Below are 19,847 nucleotides of genomic sequence, written 5' to 3' on the forward strand. Positions count from 1 at the left end.
CGGAAGATGGACTGTTCTACGTAGCCAACAAAGAGACAGGCATAGCTGGGGCCCATATGGGTGCCCATGACTACCCCTTTGGTCTGGAGGAAGTGGGAGGATTCGAAGGAGAAATTGTTAAGGGTGAGGACCAGTTCGGCCAAACGAATGAGTGTGTCGGTGGAAGGGTACTGTTGGGGACGTCGGGAGAGGAAGAGGCCCCTGGAGGCTTGGAGGCCCTGGTTATGGCAGATGGAGGTGTAGAGGGATTGGATATCCATGGTGAAGATGAGGCATTGGGGGCCGGGGAAACAGAAGTCTTGGAGGAGGTGGAGGGCGTGGGTGGTGTCTCGAACGTATGTGGGGAGTTCCTGGACTAGGGGGGATAGGACAGTGTCGAGGTAGGTAGAGATGAGTTCAGTGGAGCAGGAGCATGCTGAGACAATGGGTCGGCCAGGGTGGTCAGGCTTGTGAATCTTGGGAAGGAGGTAGAACCGGGCAGTGCGGGGTTCCCGGACTATGAGGTTGGAAGCTGTGGGTGGGAGGTCTCCTGAGGTGATGAGGTTCTGTATGGTCTGGGAGATGATGGTTTGGTGATGGGGGGGTGGGGTCATGGTCAAGGGGGCGGTAGGAAGAGGAGTCCTCGAGTTGGTGTTTGGCTTCAGCGGTGTAGAGGTCAGTGCGCCAGACTATCACTGCGCCCCCTTTATCTGCTGGCTTGATGGTGAGGTTGGGATTGGAGCAGAGGGATTGGAGGGCTGCGCGTTGTGAGGGTGAGAGGTTGGAGTGGGGGAGAGGGGTAGACAGGTTGAGGCAGTTAATGTCCCAGCGGCAGATGGAGATGAAGAGGTCGAGGGCGGGTAATAGGCCAGCACGGGGTGTCCAGGTGGATACAGTGTGTTGGAGGTGGGCGAAGGGATCCTCGGAAGGTGGGCGGGAATCCTGATTGTGAAAGTAAGCTCTGAGGTGGAAGCGGCAGAAGAAGTGTTCGATGTCACGGCATGTATTAAATTCATTGATGCGTGGGTGGAGGGGGATGAAGGTGAGTCCTTTGCTGAGGACTGATCGTTCGTCCTCAGTGAGGGGGAGGTCTGGAGTGATGGTGAAAACTCAGCAGGGCTGGGATCTGGTGTGGGTGTGGAGCTGGGAGTGGGGGTGGGGCCGGTAACTGGAGTGGGTGTGGTGGTGGGGGAATGGGGGTGGAGTCATGAGCAGGGGTAGTGTTCCCCTCGGGGTTCTGGGGAGTGGGGATAGTGACAGTGGGGTATGTGGGAGGCGTGTCAGCAGAATGCAGGTGAGTGGCGTTGGTGGGGATGGAAGTGGTGGCAAACATGGAGGTGGAAGTCACTGAGCATGTGACATCAGCGATTGATGTGAGGGGTGGAAGTGATGTCACGTGTGGTGCATGAGGAATTGTGAGGGGCGGATGTGGCTGTGGGAGCGGCCATGATGGGGGCAGAAGTGACTTCATCAATCAGCGTGGGGGTGGCAGCTGCACCAGCTGCATGGCTAATGACATCCAAGCAGTTCCAGAGGCCGGGGGAATCTTCTGGAATGTTTGAGGAGCGCTGGTTATGGAGGTGGGTAGATAAAAGTTTGTTGTACTTGCAGTTTTTGATATTTGAGATGGAGTTGAAATACTGTTTGTTGAGATTATGAATTCTCCTGAGGATGTAGTACAGAAGGGATCTTTTGCAATTCTGAGAGAGTGTGACCCTCAGCTGAGGCAGGGCTGACTGTAGAGAGGTTAGGTGCCGGCGCATTGTTGCGAGCATGGAGCAGAGGATCCTGAAAGAGAACTGTTGCTGGTGTTTTTGAATCTGTAGTTGTACTGTTTGTACTGTTCGGTTCCGAACTCTGCTGGTTTAAAGGTGGTCCGGAGTTGGTGTGGGATGAGTTGGTTATGGAGGCAGGCACTGAGGAAGCAAATGTGGCTGTGGTAGCAAGTTTGTTTCAGGACATGGTTGAAGAGCTTCAGGGCAGAGGAAATGACCTGGGAGTTGCAGTGGGAGAGGGACTCCCTGAGATTCTTGTACAGAGAGGAGGAAAGCTTCTTCAAGGCAGGCATCCTTGCAAGAGGATTTGCAGTATGGTTAAAATCAACTAGGTAAAAACAATGACTGCAGATGCTGGAAACCAGATTCTGGATTAGTGGTGCTGGAAGAGCTCAACAGTTCAGGCAGCATCCGAGGAGCAGTAAAATCGAAGTTTCGGGCAAAAGCCCTTCATCAGGAATACAGGTAGAGAGCCTGAAGGGTGGAGAGATAAGTGAGAGGAGGGTAGGGGTGGGGAGAAAGTAGCATAGAGTACAATAGGTGAGTGGGGGAGGGGATGAAGGTGAGAGTTCGGGGGGGAGCGTGGAGTGGACAGGTGGAAAAGAAGATAGGCAGGTAGGACAAGTCATGGGGACAGTGCTGAGCTAGAAGTTTGGAACTAGGGTGAGGTGGTGGAAGGGGAAATGAGGAAATTGTTGAAGTCCACATTGATGCCCTGGGGCTGAGGTGTTCCGAGGCGGAAGATGAGGCATTCTTCCTCCAGGCGTCTGGTGGTGAGGATGCGGCAGTGAAGGAAGCCCAGGACCTCCATGTCCTTGGCAGAGTGGGAGGGGAAGTAGAAATGTTGGGCCACAGAGCGGTGTGGTTGATTGGTGCGAGTGTCCTGGAGATGTTCCCTAAAACGCTCTGCTAGGAGGCGTCCAGTCTCCCCAATGTAGAGGAGACTGCATCGGGAGCGACGGATACAATAAATGATATTGGTGGATGTGCAGGTAAAACTTTGGATGAAAAATAATTGTCCATTTGCTAATTTTTACTGATACAAGATTGGTAAATGCTTTCTTTTGTTATTACTTCTGTTTCGTTTTCATTCAAGGAATATAACAGAACAGAAGAGAAAAATCATCGGGAAATACCCATATAATATATTTTCACCTGAGTTCAAATCCAGTCAGTTTACTGAGTTGAAGGTCTAATTTCTATTTAAAATAATGTTGAGTACTCTCAGCATGGCATCCATACAAGTTAGGAATTATTCAGAGGACTCAATGCTATCTACAATGACAATGTTTGTAAAATAATTACTTGACCAATAAAGAAGGAAAATGAAAAGATAAGTTATGGATAATCAAAATAAATCTAATGGAATGTACCATTTAATGGAAAAGGTGTAGACCTAATTTGCCTCTTGAAGATAGAGACAAGTAAAATGCAAACACACGAGCAATTCAATCCTGAGAAGAAAATGGTGAAAGCAAGTGCACCATCATTAGTAAGATTCCTAAAAACAGAGGAACAGAGAGGTTTTGGTTAAGTTGTTAAATGTCACTTTCAGGAAGAAATTGCAAAAAGGGGCATGAATGTAAAAGTAAAAACTTTTATGTAAACTATTTGCTAGCCAATGTTGGCATCTTGCAGCAGATCTGGTCCCCCGTTATTGATAGTTCATGGCATAGAAATTCCTCTTGTGGGTCAGTCTAGAGCAAGGGAGCATAAATATCAGGTAGCTACCAACCAATCAAATAAAATATTTATAGGCAATTCCTTCTCTCAGATTAGTGAGAATATTTATCTTGGAATTTTGTAATGTGGTTGATTAAGTCAAGAAGAGGCTTACTAGGCAGAAGTAGTAAGGGCTAAGATGGAAAAGAGGAGTATGTAGAGTATAGGCAGTGATATACACAAGGTAGGCTTTGTTTTGGCTTTGCTGTAGGTTCTGTTGAAGGCTATAGTGCATGTGATTATTTTTTATATGTGAGAGATGTTGCCATTGCTGGCTAACTCAACATTTATTGCCTCTAATTGCCCAAAGGGTAGCTAAGAATGAATTGTTAAGGATCTGGAGTCACATGCAGGCCAGGCCAGGTAAGATGGTAGATTTCCTTCTGTACAGTGAACTAGGTAGGTTTTTGCAAGAATCGAAAATGGTTGCATGGTCATCATTAGGCTATTGAATTCCAATTTTGATGTTTTCCATGATGGGATTCAAACTTGTGTCTCCAAGGGAGGAGAAGGATGAAAGCATGCATTCAGTGGCACACACTGGTTTAAAGAAGGTGAGAATACTGACAAGTCAGGTACCCAATGTGAATCTGATGACTTCCACATTTAACTTTGCACGTTTCATGTGATGTTGGAAACCCCAAGGTTTGCAAGAATATCAAATACTGAAACAACAAAGTTGCTTTGCCTTAGTGAAGGATTTTTACTCAAAGGACTTACTCTGAGAATGTATCTTCATTGCTTTGGAGGCAATTTGACCTATCTCCGAATGTTTTAAGAAAATGATTAAACATATTTCCAAATTGCCAACCTTGGCAGCAGCACTTGAGTCACTATTTTGGACTTCTGGTGGAAACATGAGCTTTGAGACCATGAGAACAGGGGAGACACCAGTAGTAACAACTGCTCTCTTCTCAGCCATTTGACGCTCCGCAGGTCGCAGTGGATGAACATGCAAAGGTCAGTATTCCTATCTGAGGGTATTCATTGTGGATCATCGTTCTGGACGTGGCAAAGCAAATGTCCCTCTGGAGTCTCAGATCTTCTCAACAGGTCATTGCTGATATCTGTATCCACCAGATGAAGTGCTGTGTATTTGAACAACCAGACCTGCTTTATCAGGCCAGGCCAGTGGTTATCAAGCTCACGTGCTGATGTCTACTTGGCAGGCAAGAGTCAGCAATGAAAATGACTGACCAATGGAGACTTAAAAATTAAGCTTTATAATTCATAAACTTAAAATAATTTTGACACTAACAGACTTTAATCACTCATTTTTCTCATTGATACTATAAAATGCTTCTTTTCCTTTATATATTTGGCCTTGGAACTTCAACAGGACGAGAGGCAAGTTGCTGGTTATGTTACTCATTTGCTGAGATGCTCTTGGCTGGTGTCCGCGAGGTTTTGGAACCTGTGAGGCATTCCACCAAGGATTGTCCAATCTACCCTAATACAGGAATAGAGTCAGCCATTAAACCAGGACTTAGCACACAGTCTTCTGACACTGTGGAAGATATGGAAGCATCTTGAGAAGAGTCTTCAATTCCATGTGTCCTTTCTCCATCTTCCCACATGCAGCCCAGCTGTACTTGCTGACAAACAAGAGTGGGAGAGAATTTTTCTGCATTTCAGTGAGATGCTGAACAGCCATGGCAAGACTTCCCTCCATCCTGTTTAAGCTGACAAACTTGCTGATGATTTGGAGATGCCGGTGTTGGACTGGGGTGTACAAAGTTAAAAATCTCACAACACCTGCTGTGTGATTTTAAACTTGCTGATGGCCAACGTAAACATCAGATAGGTGACCATTCTTCCAATGGTGATGGAAGCATCAATGCAAAGCCTTGGGTACAATAACAGTCATGTGAGAGAAAGATTCCTGTATTCCCTCTCCAATGAACTGAAGAATGTCTAAAATAAATAATGCCTGAATAATTCTTTTATCAGTGACCCTCTGTCAGATGTAAATTATACGAATTAAAAGCTGATAAAGGTTTAAAATAGTCATTGTGCAGGTGACAAATCAGTGATTGTTATGGGTCACATTCCTCAGTGATGTCTAATTCTGTCAATGGGTATCTAGGTATCCATCTCTCCATTCCTAATGGGATCTCTACAGTAAGCAGAATGCTGCTACTGCAGGATCAGCCCTCCATTCTCTCTCTCTTTGTACAAAAGTGTAAAAATCTCTACAACAACACATATACTCTTTGCTTTGTGACAAATAGTTTGTGATGAGAGGATTAAAGGACAGTATTTGTGGAAAATAAATGTCAGGATGGGTGTGAGATGGCAACAGGATGAGGCTGAATGCCAGTGAGAGCTGTTCATATGGAGATTTGAGAAGGTATCTCATTTCAAAAATTGGTGGAACAAAACATTGTGTTCCTCTAAAGTACTGAACAGAAGAAAACTGGGGAAATCAGAGTAAGGGGATTGGCGCTTTACGTGGCATTTCACTGCTCTTTCATGTCTTGATAACGTTGTTGAACCTCATTCAATACTATATCTATGAATGAAAGCCACACTTCTGCAGCTGATCACTTCAGCCACTTTAATCTTATGGTCACGTGAGATTTTACTCAAGTTTTAAGGTCAAATGTGAAGTTCCATAACTTTGACTTGGCAATTGTGACATAGGTATATGTAGAAAGTAGCTGAGTTTTATGGAAAAATATATAAGGATTTAGTGAGTGTTTTTTCTGGCTGAAACTTCTTTGTGCTGATTTGAGCCCTGTGCAGAAAGTAGTTGCAAAGGTGGCATACTTTATTTTGGCTGAGTTTTTTGTCTGAAGTTTAGTGCCATTAACAAACCTTTCTTCTGTTGCACAAAACAAAAAATGTTTTCTTTTGGAAAATTCATGCATTTTACATTGCAGACATTCTACCATTTCTTTTGTGATTTCTTACTGCCTACAGTGCCACCTACTCCTCCACCAATTCTTTTCTCTTTCTTTCCAACCTCTCAACCCTAGTAAATGTCTGTTATAGAGTCATAGAGATGTACAGCATGGAAACAGACCCTTCAGTCCAACCCGTCCATGCTGACTACATATTCCAACTCAATCTAGTCCCACCTGCCAGCGCCCGGCCCATATCCCTCCAAACCCTTCCTATTCATACACCCATCCAAATGCCTCTTAAATGTTGCAATTGTACCAGCCTTCACATCCTCTGGCAGCTTATTCCATACACTTACCACCCTCTGCGTGCAAAAGTTGCCCCTTAGGTCTCTTTTATATCTTTTCCCTTTCACCCTAAACCTATGTCCTCTAGTTCTGGACTCCCCGACCCCAGGGAAAAGACTTTGCCTATTATCCTATCCATGCCCCTCATAATTTTGTAAACCTCCATAAAATCACCCCTCAGCCTCCGACGCTCCAGGGAAAACAGCCCCAGCCTGTTCACCCTCTCCCTGTAGCTCAGATCCTCCAACCCTGGCAACATCCTTGTAAATCTTTTCTGAACCTTTTCAAGTTTCACAACATCTTTCCGATAGGAAGGAGACCAGAATTGCACGCAATATTCCAACAGTGGCCTAACCAATGTCCTGTACAGCCGCAACAAGACCTCCCAACTCCTGTACTCAATACTCTGACCAATAAAGGAAAGCATACCAAACGCCGCCTTCACTATCCTATCTACCTGCGACTCCCTTTCAAGGAGCTGTGAACCTGCACTCCAAGGTCTCTTTGTTCAGCAACACTCCCTAGGACCTTACCATTAAGTGTATAAGTCCTGCTAAGATTTGCTTTCCCAAAACGCAGCACCTTGCATTTATCTGAATTAAACTCCATCTGCCACTTCTCAGCCCATTGCCCCATCTGGTCCAGATCCTGTTGTAATCTGAGGTAACCCTCTTCGCTGTCCACTGCACCTCCAATTTTGGTGTTCTGCAAACTTACTAACTGTACCTCTTATGCTCCCATCCAAATCTTTTATGTAAATGACAAAAAAGTAGAGGGACCCAGCACCGATCCTTGTGGTCTGAAAAACAACTCTCCACCACCACCCTCTGTTTTCTACCTTTGAGCCAGTTCTGTATCCAAATGGCTAGTTCTCCCTGTATTCCATGAGATCCAACCTTGCTAATCAGTCTCCCATGGGGAACCTTGTCGAATGCCTTGCTGAAGTCCATATAGATCACATCTACTGCTCTGCCCTCATCAATCTTCTTTGTTACTTCTTCAAAAAACTCAATCAAGTTTGTGAGACATTATTTCCAATGCACAAAGCCATGTTGACTATCCTGAATCAGTCCTTGCCTTTCCAAATACATGTACATCCTGTCCCTCCAGATTCCCTCCAACAACTTGACCACCACTGAGGTCAGACTCACTGGTCTATAGTTCCCTGGCTTGTCCTTACCACCCTTCTTAAACAGTGGCACCACATTTGCCAACCTCCAGTCTTCCGGCACCTCACATGTGACTATCGATGATACAAATATCTCAGCAAGAGGCCAGCAATCACTTCTCTAGCTTCCCACAGAGTTCTCAGGTATATCTGATCAGGTCCTGGGGATTTATCCACCTTTAACCGTTTCAAGACATCCAGCACTTCCTCCTCTCTAATCTGGACATTTTGCAAGATGTCACCATCCATTTTCCTACAGTCTATATCTTCCATGTCCTTTTCCACAGTAAATACTGATGCAAAATATTAATTTATTATCTCCCCCATTCTCTGTGACTCCACACAGAGGCCACCTTGTTGATCTTTGAGGGGCCCTATTCTTTCCCTAGTTACCCTTTTGTCCTTAAAATAATTGTTAAACCCCTTTGGATTCTCCTTAATTCTATTTCCCAAAGCTATCTCATGTCCCCGTTTTGCCCTCCTGATTTCCCTCTTAAGTATACTCCTACTTTCTTTATACTCTTCTAAGGATTCACTCGATCTATCCTATCTGTACCTGACATATGCTTCCTCCTTTTTCTTAACCAAACCCTCAATTTCTTTAGTCATCCAGCATTCCCTATACCTACCAGCCTTCCTTTTCACCCTGACAGGAATATACTTTCTCTGGATTCTTGTTATCTTACTTCTGAAGGCTTCCCATTTTCCAGCTGTCCCTTTACCTGCGAACATCTACCTCCAATCAGCTTTTGAAAGTTCTTGCCTCATACCGTCAAAATTGGCCTTTCTCCAATTTAGAACTTCAACTTTTAGATCTGGTCTATCCTTTTCCATCACTATTTTAAAATGAATAGAATTCTGGTCGCTGGCCCCAAAGTGCTCCCCCACTAACACCTCAGTCACCTGCCCTGCCTTATTTCCCAAGAGTAGGTCAAGTTTTGCACCTTTTCTAGTAGGTACATCCACATACTGAATCAGAAAATTGTCTTGTACACACTTAAGAAGTTCCTCTCCATCTAAACCTTTAACACTATGGCAGTCCCAGTCGATGTTTGGAAAGTTAAAATCCCCTACCATAACCACCCTATTATTCTTACAGATAGCTGAGATCTCCTTACAAGTTTGTTTCTCAATTTCCCTCTGACTATTGGGGGATCTATAATAGAATCCCAATAAGGTGATTATCCCTTTCTTATTTCTCAGTTCCACCCAAATAACTTCCCTGGATGTATTTCCAGGAATATCCTCCCTTAGCACAGCTATAATGCTATCCCTTATCAAAAATGCCACTCCCCCTCCTCTTTTGCTTCCCTTTCTATCCTTCCTGTAGCATTTGAATCCTGGAACATTCAGCTGCTAGTCCTGCCCATCCCTGAGCCATGTTTCCGTAATTGCTATGATATCCCAGTCCCATGTTCCTAACCATGCCCTGAGTTCATCTGCTTTCCCTGTTAGGCCCCTTGCATTGAAATAAATGCAGTGTAATTTATTAGTCCTACCTTGTCCCTGCCTCCCCTGACTGTTTGTTTGACTCACTTCTGTTCTCGGCTGTACCCGTCTCAGATCGATCTCTTTCCTCACTATCTCCCATTCTGCTTTTTCTCTGCTGGCCACAGAAATGTCTGTCTGTACCTCTGACTACAGAATCCCCTAACACAATTGATCTCTTGGAAACCGATGTACCCCTCGATGTATTAGAGCCAGTCACAATACCAGAAACTTGGCTGTTCGTGTTACGTTTCCCCGAGAATCCATCACCCCCTACATTTTGCAAAACCGCATACCTGTTTGAAATGGATATATCCACAAAAGGCTCTTGCTCTGGCTGCCTACCTCTCTTGCCTTTCCTGAAGTTAACCCATCTCTGTAACTGTATCTGAGACTTTTCCCCCCTTTCTATAAACTGCCATCCATCACACTGTTGCTGTTGCAAATTCCTCATCTCTTCTATTTGGCTTTCCAACCGATCCACTCGATCTGATAAGATTCGCATCCAACAGTATTTATGGCAGATATAATCTGCAGTAACCCTTAAACTCTCTTTAAACTCCCACATCTGACAAGAAGTACATATCACTGCAAAGGCCATTTTTACTCCTTCACAATCTACAGACCCAGAAAATAACACCGTCTTATTCCTCCACAAACACTGCCCCAAGTTAAATTAATAGCTATGGCTTATATTTTAAGTTTAATCAAGAGACTTCTCTCCAAAAACATATAATCAAGAAAGAATCCACTGTACCCACTACTGCAGCCTTTCTCTCGGACAGACTTAAAACAACAATTAACTTATCTGATTCTGTGCTGTGAACTTCGCCCAACAGTTCCTCCAAGATTAGTTGTGAATTTCACTGTTTGTTAATTTTCCCAGATGAACTCCGATGTCCAGCGATACACGAATTCAAACAGCAAAGACAGTAACTGTGCAGGTTTTCTCTCTCTCTCCCTCCTGCATTGTCCTCACCACGTGCTTCCTTTGTCTGCTCTTCTCCCTTTTAAACTGCTGTTGTTTTGACTTTTTTTTCCAAAGTTCCAAAACAATGCAGCAGCATATAAAACAGTAATTGCTGCTCTTGGAATTCGAGGAAATCACCTCCAACACCTAAAGTACCTCAAAAAAGGAGCAGCTCTAACAGCCAGAAACTTTTCCCGTTCTCCACCTTGGATTATCTTTGTGCATTTTCTATCTGAATGCTTGCTGTCTTCCTCCAACTTTGGGCTCTTTTTCTCATTCTTTTCCTCGCAAATACTATCGTCCCAACATTTGCTTCATGTACGCTCCTGTATTTTAGTTGTTTCTCATGGATAAAATTTGTAGAACATTCCATCAGAATGTGTCGAGAAAATTGTTAATTTGAAAAAGAAAGGCATTGAAATGCACCAAAATCCTTGCTTCACTTTGAAAAGGACATGAGGACCATCTTTATGAAATTGTGTTGTGTGTTGGTGGTTGAATATTTGAGATTTGATTCCATTGTCTCTACAATTTGCCATTCATGAGAAGGTGTATATGAATTCCTGATATGCACTTGTAGCTAATGAAGCTGTCCATTGAGTACTGGATTGTGTAAAATTACTTTAAATGTGGTTTTGAAAAGTCCTGTTCAGTGAATCCATTTCTCAACATTCCACAGTCAGTCATTGCCTTGTAGAATGATGAGAATGCAGGAATTGTAGTTCACTTGCTTTTATGAACAGAAATGGTACAACCAAAATTTCGAATTGCTTGCACAGATTAGCAGAGAAGTTTAATTTGGTCCATCATTCATTGAAATTTGTATTTTGGACCATTTGGATTTGAGTGACCTGATTTAATGTGAAAACAGGATACATGGACAGAACAACTTAGGAATTTGTGTGTATATCCCCTTTTCCAGGGGTCTTCGTCACAGGCTGGGTGAATATTTCTGGTTGGGTTTCGAGACTTTGTTTGTGTGCCAAGCTATATTCTTCTAGATTTTGATGGAGTATTCTCAGTGAACATTTGCATAAATCTGAAAACTGTTTTGGAAGTTGTAACTTATCCTGCCGTATGAAAACATGCACAATATCTAAATGTGTGCATTTAGATATTCTCATACCAGAAATATTAAGGAAGACAAATTGTGTTGATAGACTTGTGAATCTTCTGAATATTTTCAGTTTTTCTTTGATGGTACAGGTCTTGTTAACAATATTGAGAGTTTGAACATTTGAAATGCTTAACAACAAAAGTCACAGTAAAGTGGGTGCTGCTTTTCTAAAACTTTGAATAATGGTACTACACTGTATTGTGTGTTAGAATATGTTCTGTGGTTATATGCGTTGCTTCGTGATCTCAAATATAAATAAGCAGACTAAGACTTTACACGTTTCTAGAGGGACTTTGTATTTTGAGATTCAAAATGACTTTCAATGCAGAAAGGGTAAATTCAATGCTCTAAAAACACATGCAGAAATCTATATATTTTGAAGAGCTGTGCACCTGTGATTGAAATAAATATGTTTATTAATCAGATTTCATTTGTCTAAAGGAGAATTTTTTTTTGCATTTCAGCTAAACTGACAGATAAATCCACTTGGTCATCTGGACCCATTGCTCAAACTCAACCATCTCTATCGCATGAATTATGGAAAGTGCCGCTAGGATCCAAAAACACTAGGCCACCACCAGGCCTGACAAACACCAAGCCATCACCATCCTGGGGTGTCAGTTCACTCGGACTTGTCTCAAGCTGGCCAAGCTCTTATTCCTCCAGTAAGATGTGATTTGTTGCAATGCCTCGTGCCTTAGACATTTGAAATTTGCTTATTATCTGAATTTTAATATTTCTGCTGCATTATGACTTTTAATTTTCCAGGTGTTAAGATTTCCATAATAATAAAATGGTGGTTCAAGTTTCAGTTGACTTGATTATCTTGTGTAATTGCATTTTATTTTGAAACAATTTGAGATCTTGAAATATTAGAGGATCAGGTATTTTTCAAGAAATGGCAATTCACAACCAGAAAACTTCCTATATTCTATACCATGTATTGTTCGATATTTGATGGCTCAAGGAATCCCGCATATTAGTTTGTGATAATGTTTGTGGTACACATTTGATAGCAGTGAACCAGAGGACTCCTGGAGAAAGGTGTTATTTCACCTTAAGAATTGAAAATTCCTTATTGAGGGAAATTAGGAAACCCCGTATATACTTGGTAGTGAATTTCCTCTCTTTAAAGCACTTCTTTTTTTCTCTCTGCTTTGTAGGTGTATAACTTGAGCTTTCTAATTTTGCAAGTGAATCAAGTTTGCAGAAAGGAAATCTTTAAAAATCCCCATTAGCACAGAAATTCAACTTTGGACCAGAATCTCCCAATTGGAGCAAGAAAATTTACTTTGGTATTGTGCCTTCCTTTCAAATTTAATTCAATCTACCTAGTTTCCTTCGATTCTAGCATTAGAGGTATTGCATTACTATGAAATTAAATTGCCCTTTATCAGGACCCTTTATGACATTCAGTATAGTAAATTAGTAATCATCAATAGCAATATAGTCATACGTAAGTTCCATATTTGACCTTTACTAACTTGCTCAAAACTGAACAGAGAAACAAATCACATTGCTTTTCTTAAGATGAAGTGCCATCTTGCTCCATGAGTCCATTGGATACAGAGGAAATCCAAATCTTCCAGAAGAATAGTGTATCGTTTTTCCAATGTTAAAAGTATGTAACATACCTTTTGCCTTTTCAGATTCTGCTTGGAGTACTGACAGCTCTGGAAGAAACAATAGCTGGCTGGTTCTCCGAAACCTCACACCCCAGGTAACAATTGAACTGAGGAAGATTGTAGCTTTCTTTCACTGTAAACTGAAAATAATTTCACTCGTGCCAATGCCATTGGTTGCAATTGAGCTCGAAAATCAGTAATCTAAAATTTCCAAATTCTATTTAACTGAATTTATAGAATTTATTTAACATCCAATCAATCATCAAGTTATTCCTTTAAATGTATGTCTCATAATAGCATTATAATCATATTATAACCTATTTCCAAGTTTATGATGAAGCTTATTTTATATTTTATAAAATTTAGGTTTATGATACCATTATGTCTGATCGCTTTCACAACTAGAAATTTTGCAGAATTAGAAGAAAATAAAAAGGTTTTCATCCATTTAGGGTAATATGGATTACACAAAATGGGAAAAAAAATGCGACATGAACAACAATGAAAAAACTGCAATGGTAGAGTTTGTTTTAATTCATTACTCCTTATAGCAATAATTCTGTCATAACATTCTTGTGTCAGAGTTATGTGTTCAAGCCACAGTCCAAAACCTTAAGGAGAATCTCAAAATCTCTATTTGAATGACTGTCTGAAAAGGAGTTGAGAGTATGGTGTTGGCATTGTTTCACATGATATCCTTAGCTTCTGTAAAACCTCAGGATATAATTGCTAGACCAGGTATTCTTTCCTCTCCATTCTACTCCCATTCCCACAACGAAAAGCTTTTCTCCTTCATAGACTGCTAGAGCCTTGGGACAATTTATCTAATGGAGCAACTGAAGGCAGTTATATTAAATGGTTTATTTTCCTTTCTCATGGGTGCTTTATTTTTCCTGAGTAGGAAAAACTCAGGAGGCCAATCTATTCACATGTGATTAATCACCATAATGTTACTCAACCAACCACTCAGATCCTGCAGGGTGTAGGGTTTGGTCATTCGTAATTTTAGTTAGCTCATTTAAATTTTGTTAAACATTAAAAATGTCTTTGTTTGTTAAATGACGACTGCTATTTAAGTAATTAACAAATACATAAGTTGCTGGAGAAACTCAGAAGAACCACTGGGCCTGAAACATTAGCTCCACTTTCTCTCCACAGATGCTGCCAGTCCGAGTTTTTCTAGCAATTTTCTTTTGTTGTTTTGGATTTCTAGCATCTGCAATTCTTTGTTTTATTTGTGAATAATTTGTTTTAACTTATAGAGGTCTACAGCACAGCAAAAGGCCCTTCACCTCAGAGTCTGCACTGGTCAAGAACATGAACCTAACTATTTTAATCCAATTTGCCTGTACTTGACCCATAATCTTGTCTGTCTGGGAATCCAAGTGCATGTCTAAATATTGCTTGAATGTTATGAGGTTTCCTGTCTCTGCCACTTTTATAAGCATTGAGTTCCAGATTCCCACCACTCTGAGTGAAAGAAATATTTCCTGTCACTTCCATAACTGTGTGCCAAGCAAACTTGTAAAGTTATGGACATGATTGTCCATGTGAAGATTTCAAAATAATACAAGTATTGATGGTTCACTTATTTGCTGCAGATCGATGGTTCGACTTTGCGGACTTTATGCATGCAACATGGTCCATTGATAACATTCCATCTGAACCTGACCCAAGGAAATGCTGTGGTTCGCTACAGTTCCAAGGAAGAAGCAGCTAAGGCCCAGAAATCTCTGCACATGTAAGTGTCTTAGATTATTCTAGCAAAAGGTTTTGTCATAATTTGGTTTTCCTTGGGTTTAAATCAGAAACAAGCCTCTTGAAGATTAGGAAAATGCAGATAAAAATGAAAAGAAAAGTTTCAGATTATTCCCACAGCCTGTCATTAGCCCTGATTTAGTGTATTTACTTTAAACTTTCACTCGTGCATTGGTGGCTACCTCACTGCTCCATGCTCATGGGTCAACCTTTTCTGGTTGGGGTCAAGAATGCACTTCCTATCCTTCCCCTTAGTCCTCTTTTTTTTTTCATTTAACTTCCTCCAGCTATGTACACAACATACTCCTCAAACATCTCCTTTACTAAATTCCTGTGCACAACTGTTTCTGAACCTTGGATGTTAGTTTATTGATTTTGCAGATCTAGCCAATCTAGGGAAGCATTGTGTCTAAAACAGAATCTGATTTTGTATTCTGAAGGGGAAAACCTCCAAGCTAAGTACAGAGGAACCTCAATTATCCTAATATCAATTATCCAAATATCGGATTACCCGAAGAAGATCTCTAGGTTCCGATAGAAATATTACATCAAAGAGCTGTTTCAACCCATCACGCCTTTTGTTTACAGGGATTTAAAAACTATCTTGGCTCATTGAAATGCTGCTGAGAACAGTCCTGGACATCGATAGGAGCCCAGGCGCCATCTCTAAATGACTAACCTGCCACCAACTCTCCCTATTCCCACACATTCTCTGGAGTTTTACATAGGGGTGAAGCCTAAAACACCTTTCCTCAGATATTCTTTCTAACATTGTCCTGTACAGGGCAGAGGTGGAACTTGTCAAAAGGTTCTGTCCGTCTGTGTGCGTGCATGTGCACACGTGTGTGTGTGTCTGCGCACACGTGCTGTTTGGAGACTTAGCACACAAAGGCAGCAGCAGTCTTGCTGTTGGTCTACACTCTGGCTGCCCCGGAGGGGAGGGTGGCTGATGGGGCTGGCACAGACGGGGGTTGGACGGTGGGTGGGAGCAGGCGGAGGGCGGTGTTGTGGTGCAGTGTTGGACGGGGCTGGGGGGGCAGGTGGGGGTGGTGTTAGGTGAGGTTGGAGGCAGCGGCTCGCATTCTGTGTGTTGCAGTCTCCTCTCCTGAATGTGGAGTAGACTTAACAGAAAACTCTGAGCTCCAGAGGAGGGGCATTGAATCGATTAACCAAATAATCAATTATTCGAATGAAATAGTGCCTGCCCATCTCGTTCGGATAATCGAGGTTCCTCTGTAGTTGAGACGTCAACATTTAGAAATTCCACCACCGACATCCGTTGATCCCTATGCAGCTGTCAGAACAGTAACTGACTAAAAAAAAAGTGCAATAATGAATTTTTTTCAAATTATTAGAACAGTGTTGAATAAAAAATTGTGCCATGTGTGCGCTCTCATTCTTGGTCCTTTCATGAGGAGGAGTGTTTTCTCCTGTTTCTTCTGTCCAGAACCTGAATGATTATACATACTTCACCCAGGTCTCCAATCTGCTTTCTCTTCAAGAAGAGCAGTCCAAGGCATCTCCAGTCTATCTTTGTAACTCTATGATTCCTCTGGAACCATTTTCATAAATTGTTTTTACAACCCTTCCAACTCCTTCCATCACATCCTTCCTAACTAGTAGTACTTCAACTGAGGCTGGCCTTGTGTCTTATACAAAATCACCACAGCTTCCTTGGTCTGTATTCTCCGCCTCTATTAGTAGAGCCCTGAGCTACTGTATTTACTGTATTAACTTTCTCAGCTAATCCTGTTACTTTTAATGACTTAGGCATTTATACATTCAGGTATAAACTGCACTCAGTTTAGAGTTTTCACTTTTTTTATATTGTCGCCCCATATTCTTTCTACCAAAATATATTACCTCTTTCTTTGCTGCATTGAACTTCATCTGCTGGCTGCACCCCCACTCCACCAATTTATTATTATTCTTTCAAAAATTCTGCAATAGTTGCCAGTCTCTCTATACTGGATTTTTGCTTTTCTTCTTTTTCCCCAACTCTTCATGTTCACCCTGGGCCTCAGTTGTATTTTCTAGTTGATCCTTGTCATGAATTCATTGTAGGAATTCCTTCTGCCTGTAACACTACTGCTACCCAAAGCCCCTGTTATAACTACCTGATGGTTTTCACTCCTCTTTGTAACATCCTTGCAAATTTATTCCTGAACACTGAGCGAAATATATACCGAACAATGTAATGACAGCTTTTTTGTTTTTATTCATCAACTCCAGCTAAATTGATATATCCTTGGCCCCAGTGGGACATTCTCTTTCTTCAGTGCTGTAAGGCTATCTTTAATCAAAGTACCACCTTCATCCAGTTTTTAAATTTTCCTGCATTAATACTGTAATTAATATTTAACTTCCATTCCTGCCCTAAAATACTGCACATTGTTCCTTTTCAAATAGTCACCTAAGTCTTTTTTGAATACCTCGATGGAACTTGCCTCCACCACACTCAGACAGTAGATCCTAGCCATATGCTGCAAAAAAATATATTTCCCTCATACCACTTGCCCTTTTCTTACTAATTACTTTATATGTGGGATCTCTCATTCTTAATCTTTTCATAAGCCAAATCTCTCTCAAAACTACATCATATTTCCTCTTGACAACATACATCTCCAACTCAGTAATCATATTTACAAACTTTGCATTCACATGCACGCACAGTAGCCCTGATTTAGATTTGATTACTTTCTCCCTTACACTGACCCCACCTATTAACTTACTTTTCTCTACTCTAGTGCTATCTATATGTTCTGGTAGTCTGCACATCTTGGCATTCTTCTGTTATCTCCTTGTCCCATACCACAACCAAGTTAATTTAAACCCTTCCGAGAAGCACTGGCAAAGCATTTAACAAGAAACTCAGTCCTGACTTTGTTCAGGTGCAATGCATCTGGCTAATATAGGTCAGATCTTCCCCCAGGAACCAAGTCTAATGTCCCAAGAATCTAAAACCCTCCCTCCTACACCAACTTCCCAGCCATAATTCATCTGTCTTCTCCTTCCATTTCTATACTCACTTGCATGTGCCACTGGGAACAACCCAGTGATTTTGTGGTCTTTGTTATCTTGCTGTCTAACTCCCTAAATTCTGATTACAGAACCATGTCCACTTTTCAACCGAATTTGTTGATTCTAACGTGGGCCATAACTTGTAGTTGTTCACCCTCCCTCCCCCAGCGTCGTGTGAAGCATTTCCATGACAACCTTTATCCTAGCACCAAAGAGGCAACACACTATCCTTGATTCAAGTCTGCAGCCACAGAAGCCTCTCTGCTTCCTAGCCTATCAAACTGCCTATCACTGTTGCTCTTCCAATCTTACTTGAAAATTCTCTGTACAGCACTGTAGGCTGATCGGAGAGCATGCCCATAGGTCACCCATTGTCTACTTTCCCACATACTGTTAAGCTGTAGAGTCATGCCATCTATAAAATGCTATCCACATCACTCTCAGTCTCATATGCATTGTAATGGTGCCAGCTACTGCAACTGATGGCACTTCCTGCATAAATCGTTATCCAGAATATTGGAAACATCCCGGAGTTCACACAAAGCACAGGAGGTATGCATGCCTGAGATTAAAGCAGCCTGCCATTCCTTTATTCATTAGATAACTTGCTACGGCTTGAAAAAAATCTGAATAAACATTACAACTTTGAATAAAGCCTTCCTAGTACTGAAAAGTTCAACTGATACTAAATCCATTTTTTAAAATTGCAATAAACCTTTCTTAAGTACTTCTTTCCTATCTGCACCAAATTCACTCCGACATTCAATCTCCCTCTTGGTCAGGTATTGTCTGCTGACTCTGTGCCCCCTGCATACCATTATGTTTGAAAACCAATGTAAGCAGAATTAGAATGACTTAACACCCTCAATACCATTTTATTAAAAGTCACAAAGCTTAAATCAACTTCCTTAATACAGCAGTATTTAAACTGTCATGGGATAACAAGTCATAGATTTGTTGTAGGCATATAATAAAGAAACTGAAATATGTATACTTCACATAGAAAACTAAAAATTCCAGTTCAAATTGTACAGTAGGTATATTCTCTATGTTTAAGATTGTATCTTAATTTCAGTTATCATTTAATTAGAGTCATAGAGATGTACAGCAGAGAAACAGACACTTCGATCCAACTCATTCAGGCTGACCAAATATCCCACCCAATCTAGTCCCACCTGCCATCACCTGGACCATATCCCTCCAAATTCTTTCTATTTATATACCCATCCAGATGCCTTTTAAATGTTGCAAATGTACCAGCCTCCACTACTTCCTCTGGCAGCTCATTCCATACACGTACCACCCTCTGAATGAAAAGATTGCCCCTTAGGTCCCTTTTATATCTTTTCCCTCTCACCCTAAACCTATGCTGTCTAGTTCTGGACTCCCTACCCCAGGGAAAAGACTTTGTCTATTTGTCCTATTCATGCTCCTTGTGATTTTATAAACTTCTATAAGGTCACCCCGCAGCCTCAGACACTGCAGGAAAAACAGCCCCAACCTATTCAACCTCTCCCTACAGCTCAAATCCTGCAACCCTGTCAAGATCCTCCAGAAAATTTTCTGATTCAGTATGTGGATGTACCAACTAGAGAAGATGCAAAACTTGACCTACTCTTGGGAAATAAGGCAGTGCAGGTGACTGAGGAATCAGTGATGGAGCACTTTGGGGCCAGTGACCATAATTCTATTAGTTTTAAAATATGAATGAAAAGAATAGACCAGATCTAAAAGTTGAAGTTCTAAATTGGAGGAATTAGATATTAGGTAAGAACTTTCAAAAGCTGATTGAGGGCAGATGTTTGCATGTAAAGGGACGGCTGGAAAATGGGAAGCCTGCAGAAATGAGATAATGAGAGTCCAGAGACAGTATATTCCTGTTAAGGTGAAAGAAAAGGCTGGTAGGTATAGGGAATGCTGAATGAGTAAAGAAATTGAGGTTTTGGTTAAGAAAACGAAGGAAGCATATGTCAGGTATAGACAGGAGAGATCGAGTGAATCCTTAGAAGAGTAGAAAGGCAGTAGGAATATAC

At 41.6% G+C, this 19,847-nt stretch overlaps 1 protein-coding gene across 11 annotated transcripts in view; it reads left to right on the forward strand.

Moving 5' to 3' along the window:
- tnrc6c1 (trinucleotide repeat containing adaptor 6C1) overlaps positions 1-19,847 on the forward strand; it is a 693,384-nt gene that overhangs the window by 667,828 nt on the left and 5,709 nt on the right. For all 11 annotated transcript variants that reach the window (XM_088000550.1, XM_088000552.1, XM_043714631.2 and 8 more), the window contains 3 exons: positions 11,875-12,075; positions 13,060-13,130; positions 14,637-14,776. In XM_088000550.1, coding sequence (XP_087856676.1) covers positions 11,875-12,075; positions 13,060-13,130; positions 14,637-14,776 — 412 coding nt within the window. The remainder of the gene's footprint in view (positions 1-11,874; positions 12,076-13,059; positions 13,131-14,636; positions 14,777-19,847) is intronic.

The sequence above is a fragment of the Chiloscyllium plagiosum genome, unplaced genomic scaffold, assembly GCF_037043375.1.
Source record: "Chiloscyllium plagiosum isolate Xiang-an unplaced genomic scaffold, Cpla_swu_hap1 HiC_scaffold_25, whole genome shotgun sequence".
In the NCBI taxonomy this organism is placed as follows: Eukaryota; Metazoa; Chordata; class Chondrichthyes; order Orectolobiformes; family Hemiscylliidae; genus Chiloscyllium; species Chiloscyllium plagiosum.